Source organism: Chiloscyllium plagiosum, unplaced genomic scaffold (genome assembly GCF_037043375.1).
Source record: "Chiloscyllium plagiosum isolate Xiang-an unplaced genomic scaffold, Cpla_swu_hap1 HiC_scaffold_10, whole genome shotgun sequence".
NCBI lineage: Eukaryota > Metazoa > Chordata > Chondrichthyes > Orectolobiformes > Hemiscylliidae > Chiloscyllium > Chiloscyllium plagiosum.
In genome coordinates this window covers 31464039-31478105 of record NW_028270148.1, presented here as the reverse complement: position 1 = coordinate 31478105, position 14067 = coordinate 31464039, and the positions used below count along the sequence as shown (strand labels likewise).

Genomic DNA, 14067 nt, shown 5'->3' with positions numbered 1-14067 from the left:
AGAAGGGCGGCTGGGGATGATGTAACCTGAGGGTCACCATATCTCAGATGATGGATTGGGGGGGGGGGGGGGGGGTGGAAGGTGAGGAGTGTCCCTTATGGTAACCTCAGCCAATGCAAAGATTTTGAGGGATTTTTGAAGAAAGAAGCTTAAGAGATTATGAATGCATTCCTTGTGTTATAGATTATCTTTATTAACTTGCTCACCACTTGCTTTCTTCATTTATACTGGGTTCCTGTTCAGTCATTCATGACCCTTTACTAACCCATTGTTTACTCTAACATGGTTTTATTCATTTATTCATAAAACTGCGGTTCTGTCATATATTTTACTATCATAAGATAGACCAAATTCAAGCAATCCTTTCAACCATTACTACCTTTTCACATCGAAACATAGAGATGTACAGCATGGAAACAGATCCTTGGGTCCAACCTGTCCATGCCACCAGATATCCCAACCCAATCTCGTCCCACCTGCCAGCACCCCGACCATATCCCTCCAAACCCTTCCTATTCATATACCCATCCAAATGCATCTTAAATGTTGCAATTGTACCAGCCTCCACCACATCATCTGGCAGCTCATTCCATACACGTACCACCCGCTACGTGAAAAAGTTGTCCCTTAGGTTTCTTTTATATCTTTCCCCTCTCACCCTAAACCTATGCTCTCTCGTTCTGGGCTCCCCCAACCCCAGGGAAAAGACTTTGTCTATTTATTCTATCCATGCCCCTCATAATTTTATAAACCTCTATAAGGTAACCCATCAGCCTCCGACACTCCAGGGAAAACAGCCCCAGCCTGTGTAGCCTTTCCCTATGGCTCAAATCCTCCAACCCTGGCAACATCCTTGTAAATCTTTTCTGAATCCTTGCAAGTTTCATTACATATTTCCGATAGGAAGGAGAGCAGAATTGCATGCAATATTCCAACAGTGGCCTAACCAATGTCCTGTATAGCCACAACATGACCTCCCAACTCATGTACTTAATACTCTGACCAATAAAGGAAATCATACCAAACGCCTTCTTCACTATCCTATCTACCTGTGACTCCACCTTCAAGGAGCTATGAACCTGTACTCCAAGGTCTCATTGTTCAGCAACACTCCCTCGGACCTTACCATGAAGTGTATAAGTCCTGCTAAGATTTGCTTTCCCAAAATGCAGCACCTCGCATTTATCTGAATTAAACTCCATCTGCCACCTCTCAGCCCATTGGCCCATCTGGTCCAGATCCTGTTGTAATCTGAGGTAACCCTCTTCGTTGTCCACTACACGTCCAATTTTGGTGTCATCTGCAAACTTACTAACTGTACCTCTTATGCTCGCATCCAAATCATTTATGTAAATGACAAAAAGTAGTCATTTACCAGCACCGATCCTTGTGGCACTCCACTTGTCACAGGCCTCCAGTCTGAAAAACAACCCTCCACCACCACCCTCTGTCTTCTACCTTTGAGCCAGTTCTGTATCCAAATGGCTAGTTCTCCCTGTATTCCGTGAGATCTAAGCTCTCATGGGAAACCTTGTCGAATGCCCTACTGAGGTCCATATAGATCACATCGATATGGCACGCAGAGGGTGGTACGTGTATGGAATGAGCTGCCAGAGGATGTGGTGGAGGCTGGTACAATTGCAACATTTAAGAGGCATTTGGATAGGTATATGAATAGGAAGGGTTTGGAGGGATATGGTCGGGGTGCTGGCAGGTGGGACTAGATTGGGTTGGGATATCTGGTCGGCATGGACGGGTTGGACCGAAGGGTCTGTTTCCATGCTGTGCATCTCTATGACTCTATGACATCTACTGCTCTGCCCTCCTCAATCCTCATTGTTACTTCCTCAAAAAACTCAATCAAGTTTGTGAGACACGATTTCCCACACACAAAGCCATGTTGACTATCCCTAATCAGTCCTTGCCTTTCCAAATACATGTACATCCTGTCCCTCAGGATTCCCTCCAACAATTGCCCACCACCGACGTCAGGCTCACTGGTCTGTAGTTCACTGGCTTGTCCTTACCACCCTTCTTAAACAGTGGCACCAAGCTAGCCAACCTCCAGTCTTCCGGCACCTCACCTATGACTATCGATGAGACAAATAACTCGGCAAGAGGCCTAGCAATCACTTCTTTAGCTTCCCACAGAGTTCTAGGGTACACCTGATCAGGTCCTGGGGATTTATCCACCTTTACCCGTTTCAAGACATTCAGCACTTCCTCCTCTGTAATATGGACATTTTGCAAGATGTCACCATCTATTTCACTACAGTCTTTCTTTTCCATAACCTCTTCCACAGTAAATACCGATGCAAAATACTCATTTAGTATCTCCCCCATTTTCTGCAGCTCCACCTGAAGGCCGCCTTGCTGATCTTTGAGGGACCCTATTCTCTCCCTAGTTACCCTTTTGTCCTTAATGTATTTGTAAAACTCTTTGGCAAATAGCTTTGGATTCTCCTTAATTCTATCTCATGTCCCTGTTTTGCCCTCCTGATTTCCCTCTTAAATATACTCCTACTTCCTTTATACTCTTCTAAGGATTCACTGGATCTATCCTGTCTGTACCTCACATATGCTTCCTCCTTTTTCTTAATCTAACACTCAATTTTTTTAGTCATCCAGCATTCCCTATACCTACCAGCCTTTCCTTTCACCCTGACAGGAATATAGTTTCTCTGGATTCTTGTTATCTCATTTCTGAAGGCTGCCCCTTTTCCAGCTGTCCCTTTACCTGCGAACATCTGCCCCCAATCAGCTTTTGAAAGTTCTTATCCTGTCTCCAATTTAGAACTTCAACTTTTAGATCTGGTCGATCCTTTTCCATCATTATTTTAAATCTAATAGAATTATGTTAGCTGGCCCCAAAGTGCTCCCCCACTGACAGCTCAGTCACCAGCCCTGCCTTATCTCCCAAGAGTAGGTCAAGTTTTGCACCTTCTCTAGTAGGTACATCCACATACTGAATCAGAAAATTTTCTTGTACACACTTAACAAATTCCTCTCCATCTAAACCCTTAACACTATGGCAGTCCCAGTCTGTGTTTGGAAAGTTAAAATCCCCTACCATAACCACCCTATTATTCTTACAGACAGCTGAGGTCTCCTTACAAGTTTGTTTCTCAATTTCCCTCTGACTATTGTGGGGTCTACAATACAATCCCAATAAGGTGATCATCCCTTTCTTATTTCTCAGTTCCACCCAAATAACTTCCCGGGATTTATTTCCAGGAATATCCTCCCTCAGCAGGGCTGTAATGCTATCCCTTATCAAAAATGCCACCCCTAGTCCCCCTCTTGCCTCCTTTTCTATCCTTCCTGTAGCATTTGTATCCTGGAACATTAAGCTGCCAGTCCTGCCCATCCCTGAGCCATGTTTCTGTAATTGCTATGATATCCCAGTCCCATGTTCCTAACCATGCCCTGGGTTCATCTGCCTTCCCTGTTCGGCCCCTTGCATTGAAATAAATGCAGTTTAATTTATTAGTCCTATCTTGTCCCTGCCTGCCCTGACTGTTTGACTCGCTTCTGTTCTCAACTGTACCCGTCTCAGATTGATCTCTTTCCTCACTATCTCCCTGGGTCCCACCCCCCCACCTTACTAGATTAAATCCTCTCAAGCAGTTCTAGCAAATTTCCCTGCCAGTATATTAGCCCCCTTCCAATTTAGGTGCAATCTGTCCTTCTTGTACAGATCACTTCTACCCCAAAAGAGATTCCAATGATCCAAAAATGTGAATCCTTCTCCCATACACCAGCTCCTCAGCCATGCATTCATCTGCTCTATCCTCATATTCCTGCCCTCACTAGCTCATTGCAACGGGAGTAATCCAGATATGACTACTCTCGAGGACCTCCTTTTTAAATTTCTGCCTAATTCTCTGAAATCTCCCTTCAGAATCTCAACCTTTTCCCTTCCTATGTCGTTGATTCCAATGTGGACAATGACCTCTTGCTGGCCTTTCGTCCCCCGTGAGAACATTTTGCACCCTCTCTGAGACATCCTTGATCCTGGCACCAGGAAAGCAACACACCATTCTACGTTTTCGCTGCTGGCCACAGAAATGTACCTCTGACTAGAGAATCCCCTAACATTTGATCTCTTGGAACCTGACGGACCCCTCGTTGCATTAAAGTCAGTCTCAAATACCAGAAACTTGGCTGTTCGTGCTACGTTCCCCTGAGAATCCATCGCCCCCTACATTTTCAAAACAGCATACCTGTTGAAATGGGTATGGAGACTCCTGCACTAGCTGCCTACTCTCTTACCTTTCCTGGAGTTAGCCCATCTATGTGACTGTATCTGAGACTTTCCCCCCTTCCTATAACTGCCATCTATCACATATTGTTGCTGTTGCAAATTCCTCATTGCTTCTAACTGTCTCTCCAACCGATCCATTCGATCTGGTAAGATTCGCAGCCAACAGCATTTATGGCAGATATAATCCACAGTAATCCTTAAACTCTCTTTAAACTCCCACATCTGACAAGTACATATCACTCGATTAAAGGCCATTTTTGTTCCTTCACAATCTACAGACCCGGAAATTAACACCGTCTTATTTTTCTACAAACACTGCCCCAGGTTGTTAATAGTTATGGCTTATATTGTAAGTTTAATCAAGAGACATTTCTCTAAAAATATATGATCAAGAAAGAACCCACTCTACTCCATCTTCAGTTCTTTTTGGCCTTTGCGACACAAGCAAGTGTTTCGGCCTGTCTACCTCCTGAGTAAGTGTAGCATATTGATAACAATACCATACCTGCCATCATATCTCCAAAAGTTTGTAATATTAATCAGCCCTTACCAACCATGTCTCGGACCTGAATAGATTACAGAACAACAAAGATTTTCCCCAGTTAGTATGTACTTCCCAGATACCTTTTTAACTGGCTGTTATCCCTTTAAGAAACAGTCAATAGCACTTTAATGAAATTGAATGAAACTCACATCACCACACTTATCAAATCTGGTCTCCAGCATCTGCAATCCTCACTTTCTCCTGAAACTCTCACCTGCAAATAGTAAACAAATCTTACAACCCAGATGCCATCATCTGTTTAATGTCCTTTATTCTTCTAAGTTAATGTATCATTTTAAATTTTGGAGCATATAGGGCTTGTATTTTTTTATTAACATTTTACTAATTTAAAAGACAAAAAGACTAACATCTCTTAATTATACAAGCAGAGCGGACAGACACATTTAATTCCATCAGAAGTAGCACATGTTTTCACCCAATTCCTGTCTCCCAGGACAGAAGTCCCTCAAGCCTTTGTTTTATCTCTAATATGCAATGTAACATCGTATATATGTAAGAACTTTATATAAATAGGCTGCTGTAAAAACTGATTTCGGGATCCTATTTCTGCCTCAAACTTGTGGTTGCTGAATAAAAGAGGCTATTTTCACCACTCAGTGATTTTGGTTGTTATTTGAACACGATCCCACAATTTTCACCCAGCGACAGTCAAGGAATGGTGACCTCTTTCCAAGTGAGGATGGTGAGTGGCTTGGAGGGGAACTTGAAGTTGGTGGTATTCTCATATATCTGCTGCCCTCGTTCTTCTTTATGAAAGTGGGTATGGGTTTGGAAGGTGCTGTCTGAGGATCTTTGAATTTCTGCAGTGCATCTTGTAGATAGTACACACTGCTGCAACTGAGCATTGGTGGTGGAGGGAATGGATGCTTGTGAATGTGGTGCCAACCAAGCAGGCTGTTTTGTCCTGGATGGTGCCGAGCTTCTTGCATGTTGTTAGAGGTACCCCCATTCAGGCAAATGGGCAGTATGTCATCACACTCCTGACTTGTGCTTTGTAGATGATGGATAGGTTATGGTGAGTCAGCAGGTGAGTTACGCAGTGTTCCTAGCGTCTGACCCATTCTTGGAGCCACTGTTTCTGGCAAGTCCAGTTGAGCTTCTGGTCAATGATACATCTTAGGATGTTGAAAGTCGGGGTTTCCATGATGGTAACGCCATTAAATGTCAAGGGGCCATGGTTCGATTGTGTGTTATTGGTGATAGTCATAGTCTGGCATTTGTGGTATGAATGTTACTTGCCAATTGTCGTTCCAAGCCTGGATATTGTCCAGATCTTGTTGCATTTGAACATGGACTGTTCAACTGCTGTCAAGCCCATAGCCTTTGCAGTATCCAGTGTCTTCAACTGTTTATTGATATCACATGGAGTGAATTGAATTGGCTGAAGACTGGTATCTGTAATCCTGGGGACACTGGAGAAGGCTGAGTTGAATCTTCCATTCAGCATTTTTGGCTGAAGATTACTCCGAATGCTTCAGCCTCGTCTTTTTTTATTCTGATATATTGAGCTCTTCCATCATTGAGGATGGAGATACTTGTGGAGCTGCTTTCTCCAGTGGACAGTTTGGCAGGGCTGCAGAGGTTTGATCAATTCTGCTGGTTGTGAGATCGCTTAGTTCTGTCTATCACTAACTGTTTGACATACAAGTTGTCCTGCTTGGTAGCTTCACCAAATTGACATCTCATTTTCGGGTATACCTGGTGCTACTTCTGGCATGCGATGAACAGCTGAGGATCCTGGGATTGTTGTCATTAGAGTTTAGAAGGATGAGGGGAGATCTAATAGAAACTTAGGAGATAATGCATGGCTTAGAAAGGGTAGATGCTGGGAATTTGTTTCAGTTTGGCGGGGATACAAGGACCCATGGGCACAGCCTTAGAATTAGAGGAGATCAATTTAAAACGGAAATGAGGAGACATTTCTTCAGCCAGCGAGTCGTGGGCCTGTGGAATTCATTGGAGCACAGTGGAGGCTGGGATGTTAAATGTCCTCAAGGCAGAGATTATGATAAATTCTTAATCTCGCAAGGAATTAAAGGATACAGGGCAAGTGTGGATAAGTGGTGTTGAAATGCCCATCAGCCATGATTGAATGGCGGAGTGGACTCACTTGGCCAAATGACCTTACTTCCACTCCTATGTCTTATGGTCTTATTTAATGATGGTTGGGTGGGGGATATGCCGAGCCGAGAGATTACAGGTTGTGTTGGAGAAAGTTATGCTCTGCCTCATGAATGTCCAATCTTGAGTTGCTAAATGTGTTTGAAGTCTGTCCTATTTACCATGGTGGTTGTCCATTGTGTTTTATGGCACTTTCATTTTGTATTCACAAGAACTGTGTAGTGGTCACTTACTAGTACTGTCATGATGAGATGAAACTGCAGCCGGCAGATTGGCATGGATGGGTTCAAGTTGTTCTCTCCTTTTGTTGGTTCCTTCGCCACTTGCCATAGACACGCCTAGCAGCTATGTCTTTTAGGACCTCATTAGCTTGATCAATGTTACTGACAAGCCCCTCCAACTCTGTTTTATGGCATGGAATCAGGCCTTTTGCCCAACTTGTCCATGCCGCCCAGTTTTCACAATTAAACTAGTCCCATTTACTTATCCATATCTCCATATCTCTCTGTACCTATGCTATCCATGGACCTGTCCAAATATTTCTCCAATGATAAAATTGGGCTCGCTTCCACCACCACCTCTGGCAGTCTGTTCCAGGCACTCACCATCCTCCTTGTGAAAAAAATTGCCCCCCCACCCCCCATTGGTGGACTTTGAAATTCTGTGCTTCCTCCAAGTGTTGCTTGAGATGGACGACTATTGATTCAACATCTGAGGGAGGACGGTATGTGGTAATCAGCAGGAGGTTTCCTTGCCCGTACTTAACCTGATGCCATGAAACTTGGAGTCCAGAGTCAATTTTGAGAACTCCAGGGCTGCTCCCTCCCAACTTTATACTCTTGTGTCATCACGTCTGCCTGGTGTGTCCTGGGTGGGACAGGACATATCTAGGTATAGTGATGATGGTGTCTGGGACATTGCTTATAGGTATGATTGCTTGAGTATGACTTGTCAGGTTGTTGTTTGACAAGTTGGGGAGACAGCTCTCCCAATTTTGCCAATGGTCCCCAACTGTTGGTAAGGGGGAGTTTCCAAAGTTAATTTTGAAACTCTGATTCTGGCATTGTCTTTTTCTATGCCTAGGTTGATGCCAGGTAATCCTTCTGGTTTCATTCATTTGAGACTTTGTTGCAATTGCTACAAATGAGAGGCTTCCTCGGCCATTTCAGATGGAAATTATGGGTCAACCTTATTACTATGGGTCTGAAGCCAGGTGTAGGTCCAGATGGTTTTTTCAACAATTGATAATGGTTTCATGGTCATCAGTAGATTGTTAATTCCAGATATTTTTAATTTTATTAATTTTGTGTCATTTGCCTTGGTGGAATTTGAACCTGGGTCCCCAGAACAGTTTCTGATTGATAGTCTAGTGATAATGCAACTAGGCCATGATCTCCCCTAACCTGCTGAAATGTTGAGGGTAGCTATTCGCATGGATAGAAAATTGGTGAGCTAATACAAACAAGTGAGATTAAAGAAGCGAATAGCAGAGTGCCACAAGCTACAAATGTTTACAATACATGTTAATGACTTGGATGAAGATGGTAAATGTGCTATAACAAGTTTGTGGATGTCACAAAATGGGTAGCCATGATATGGAGGTGCCAGTATTAGACTGAAGTGGACAAATTCAGAAGGCTCACGACACCAGGTTATAGTGCAACAGGTTTATTTGACATCACAAGCTTTCAGAGCGCAGACCCTTTGTCAGGTGTAGTAAGAGACAAGAGCCTATAGATACAGAATTTATAAACAGAGATTTTAAAAAAATCATGCAAATGGTGTGTGGAGTGTCGAATAATAGGTTTCTGCAGATGACCAAGAGTGTTAAATGGTGAGTAAATTATTAACAGCTGAATAACAAGCAAAAGGACGACCTATAATCGGATTAAATGAGGTAGAATGATAATTACAATAAATTGAAAGTAAGGTAGTTCTGGAGACAAACTGAATGACTGGAACCACATGATAGGTATGAGTCGCATGACTAGGGTCTAACCAAAGTGACAAGTAATCCAAAACTGTACAAACTAATTGAGGTAGAGCGATCATAACAATTCATCAAGGTGATGGTGTCAAAACAGGACGGTAAGGAAGAATTTACAGATACGAAACAGTGTGGTGGGGCCACATGTAGCACAACATGAACCCAAGATCACGTTTGAGGCTGCCTTCATGGGTATGGAACTTTGTATCAGTTTCTGCTTGATGATTCTGCATTGTTGTGTATCTCAAAGGCCATCTTGGAGGACACTTACTCATAGATCAGAGGCTGAATGCTAAAGTGTTCCCTGACTGTGAGGGAACATTCCTGTCTAGCGATTGCTGCATGGTGACCATTCATCCATTGTCATAGCGTCTGAAAAAAAAATAGGTGGCAGGGCAGGTTTGTGCAAATGATACAATGAATTGAAATAGGTTGAGTGGCAAAAAACTTGACAGGTGGAATGTAATATGGGAAAATGTGAGATTATGCACTTTGGCAAGAAGAGTACAAGAGCTGAATATCAATTTACAGGCCAGAAAACTGCAGCACAGAAAGATTACACGTGCATAAATCACAAAATGTTGGTTTCCAAGTTTAGTGGATAATAGGAAAGCCAAATGGAATGTTCGTCTTTATTCCAAAAGGAGTGGAATCTAAAAATAGGGACGTTATGCTAAAGCTATACAAGGCACTAGTCAGACCATAGTTGGAACACTGAACAATTTTGAACCCTTTTATATAAGGAAATGTGTATTTGTATTGGGGATAGTCTTGAGAAAGTTAACAAATTTAATGCTGGGTATGGTGGGATGTGCAGTCAATGAGATTTTGAGTAAATTGGGCTTGGACTCATTGGAGTTTAGAAAAGTGAGTCAAAAAGTGTGGTACTGGAAAAGCACAGTGGGTCACGCAGCATCCAGGAGCAGGAGAATCGACGTTTCCGGCCTTAGCCCTTCAAGAATGTGAGGTAACTTTATTGATTCTTTTGGGAACTGACAGGAAAAATGCAGAAAAGGTGTTTTCCCCCTATGAGAGAGTCTAGGACCAAAGAGAATAATCTCAGCGTAATCTGTGGAATTTTTAAAATGCAGAGGGCTGTCGAGATTGGGTCGTAAAGTGTATCCAAAGCTGAATTGGGCAGAAGAATGCACGGTTTTGGGGATATGACAGCAAAATTAAGTTTCTGATTATCAGATCAGCCATGGTCTCTTTGAATGGCAGAGTAAACTCTAAGGGCTGAATGGCATTTTTTTTATTCCTATATCTTTTGGTCTAAGTTTTTTTTGGTTGAGGTCAGTGTTTGTACAACTTGATGACTGATTTTGATTTGTTGTAGTTTGCTGATCTGGTTCCTTCTGTCACATTGTGTAGAGAAGCTAAATGTAATAATGTCAGGAATGAAGTGATTACATCGTACAATGAGTCTGAGCAGATATAGTGTGCTCAGAATTTGCCACACTGTAGCAGATTGTACTTCCATTGGTCGTGAGATATTCCTGCACTGTTAAATGCGACCACATAATTCGATTCTGCTTTAATTGAAAAAAACAAGTACTTGCTCAGTGTGAGGTTGCATTCTTGCAGATTTTGTAGATGAGAATGTCATCACTGATATTTAGCATGCCTTCAAGTAGATGAAGTGCAGACTGAATGATACTGAAATACTGGAGTTGCTAAGTTATTTCCAAGTTGATGCTCTCATATTGGTTATGAGCAAAACGAATTGAGCTTAATAGAACATAGAACAATACAGTGCAGAACAGGCCCTTCGGCCCTCGATGTTGCGCCAACCTGTGAACTATTCTCAGCTCGTTCCCCTACACTATCCCAAAATCATCCATGTGCTTATCTAAGGGTTGTTTAAATCTCCCTAATGTGGCTGAGTTGACTACATTAGCAGGTAGGGCATTCCACGCCCTTACCACTCTCTGCGTAAAGAACCTGCCTCTGACATCTGTGTCCTAAATCTATCACCCCTCAATTTGTAGTTATGCCCTCTCGTACAAGCTGACGTCATCATCCTAGGAAAAAGTCTTTCACTGTTTACCCTATCTAATCCTTTGATCATCTTGTACGTCTCTATCAAATCCCCCCTTAGCCGCCTCCTTTCCAATGAGAACAGACCCAAGTGTCTCAGCATTTCCTCATAAGACCTTCCCTCTAGACCAGGCAACATCCTGGTAAATCTCCTCTGCACTTTTTCTAATGCTTCCACATCCTTCCTGTCCTGGGGGGACCAGAACTGTACACAATATTCCAAGTGCGGCTGCACCAGCGTTTTGTATAGTTGCAGCATGATATTGGTGTTCCGGAACTCAATTTCTCAACCAATGAAACCTAACACACTGTATGCCTTCTTAACAGCACTATCCACCTGGGTGGCAACTTTCAGGGATCTATGCACATGGACTCCAAGATCCCTCTGCACATCCACACGACCAAGAATCTTTCCATCGACCCAGTACTCTTCAAAGAGCATCTTAACAAATCCCTCTTCTATTGCTCTAACCCCAAATTTCCCACGGCCAGTCAATCTAACCTGCACATTTTTAGACTGTAGGAGGAAACAGGAGCATGTTTTAGCCATGTTTCCGTAATAGCTATGGTATCCCAGTCCCATGTTCCCATACTGTGGATGTGCAAACACTGCACCACAGAGCAATTCATGATTTTATGACTATAACTCTTGTTCCACACTGAAGCTTTTTTGGATATATCCTCAGGGCTGATCAATGTTCTTTCTCTTTTTCCAGGTCTTTCCTCAGACACGTCTTCCAATTTGGGCCATTTATTGCATGATGACATTTCAAATCACAGCTGAAACATCTCTTTGTAATTGCCCAGGCATTCCTGCTTCCATTTTTACTCCATTCCTGGCACCAGCCAGATCTGCCAAAAAGATCTCCATCCTCTTGTCTGTGGTTCTTCCGTTGTGTTGATATCTGTTTCCCATGTCTGATTGATCTTGAAATTCTAGGAATGTTGAATGCTCTGTTTTTTTTGTGACATTACTGAATGCCCCATTTGTACTATAAAAATCCAGAAAATAACTAGAGAATGTTTTTCCCCCAAAGCCAAGGAATTTGATGAAAAATATTTGAGAATTTTGCTCCAGTTAACACCAGGTACTGGGCAATAAATTGAAAGCCATCATTGAACCAGAAATTTGTAAATATACTTTATATCATAAAATTAAAACAGGCCAAGATTTGGTCAATAGCTGACCATATGCATCTGAAACCTTTTATCTAAAAGACTTAATAGATCATCCAAACCTTCCTCCATGCCAAACTGAATTCTCAAGCTTTCAAATTAGTTTGCATCCATCCTGCCATTGATAGAAAGTGACATTGCAAAGGCAAGAATCATCTTTGGTAAGGATGTAACCCATATCCATAATGTCTATTTAAATTTCTCCCATTGGTCATAACGCTTAAATTCAAAGAACATAGATGGAAAATTCTATCCTGAGGCCTTTTTGTGCTTTCAGCCATTCTAAAGAGTAGCTTCAATTATAGTCATTTGTCTGAAAAGTAATTCTTCTCTGTTTCCAATCTTCATTTTTAGGCACCCATTTTCTGTTAATGTTAAATAGATCTAAGCCAGGTGGTGAGGTATGAAGCAAGACAGTTATTTTCATTAACAGGTTTATTAACAAGATGTAACCTTAATCTGTTAACTAATTACCCAGTCACCCAGCTAATTCATGTGAGTCGAATTATTTGCCCATGATTCTTCATCAACAAAGTCAATGAATAATGGACATTAGTTGTAATTTGCACTGCAAATATCATTGAGTATGAAGGGTAAGGTTAAACAGTCCTGTTTGCATTGCTGATTGAGGAATGAATTACAACAGTTTCTTGCATGAATAGCTGCAGTTCTATCAAAATTTAAGATTAGCAAAGGTTCAAACAAGCTTTTCACTTGTGGCTCTGTTAGCAACAAAACAGCATGTAATTGTACTTCAGTTATAGTTTATTGCCGACATTTGCTGCAACTGCAGAGGTTGCATTCACCACTCATGCAGTCACAATATCACAATATCTATGAAGTAACGTGGCAGACCTGTATAATGGTTTACACAGCATAACTTTATAATGCCTAGTTTTTAGATATAAGGAATCATGAAAACATAGAGCAATTTCGTAGCATATCAATTTAATACATAAAAGTTTTTAATTGGTGTCATAGCCCTATTCACATGAAACTTATTTGTAAAGCTACAGACCCAGAGAAACGTTCAGGAGGGATTTTGCTGGATCACCTGCTGCCCTACTCACTGAGCAACTGATGAGCAGGGTAGTGACATTAGGTCCATGACAGTGATATTAAGTGCACAAACTTCCTATTCCAGTATGGTGCATATACACACTGCCATTACTGACATAGACTTGATGTTCCTCTGGCTGGATGCTAAACATACATTGAGCCGGAGTGTCAGTTTAGAATTGCCATCCTGGTATTTATAGCATTCAGTCGCAGTAGTTTTTCGATTTTAAAATGGCTTGCTGAGAGGCTTACTGCATTCATTTGACTTGTGGTTGTTTCTATTGCTGGAAAAAAAAATTCTCTAAGGTTGGTGACATTGTACAAGCATACTGAATTGATGTATATTTCTCTTAATGCTGCAGTTTTGTGAAGAGTTTAAGGAAAAATGTCCACACACAGTGCAGTGTGGGCTACGTTTGGCTGAGAAAAATAATACTGGAATTGTCCGCCACTTTGGCCTTCAGATTCTGGAGCATTCTATAAAGTGAGTTTTTTTTTTCTTGCATAGTTAATATCCTGTAGACTCTAATGCTATTGAACCAATTATTAATTATATTATACTATTAATACTATGTACAAAGTATAGTACAAATAAGGACCTTGTGCAATTGTAAATTTGAAATTTTATGAAATCTTATTTATTAGTTGTATTGTTTGCATTTATTTGAATGAGCACTGACACATTCATCTTTCAGTGGAACCTAGTGATGGCCATGGGTTTCAAAATTTCAGTCAATGGTAAATGAATGATACTTGCCTCAGATCATGTAAAAAAACAACGCTCAAAAATCTGGTGAGCTCTGACTTCTACATCCTACTACCTGGGATGTAATATACAACAGCTTGTATGTTTACAGC

At 41.7% G+C, this 14067-nt stretch overlaps 1 protein-coding gene across 4 annotated transcripts in view; it reads left to right on the top strand.

The window, feature by feature from the left end:
* xpo5 (exportin 5) overlaps positions 1-14067 on the top strand; it is a 104144-nt gene that overhangs the window by 17912 nt on the left and 72165 nt on the right. For all 4 annotated transcript variants that reach the window (XM_043695602.2, XM_087991253.1, XM_087991252.1 and 1 more), the window contains exon 2: positions 13572-13693. In XM_043695602.2, the coding sequence (XP_043551537.1) occupies positions 13572-13693 (122 nt within the window). The remainder of the gene's footprint in view (positions 1-13571; positions 13694-14067) is intronic.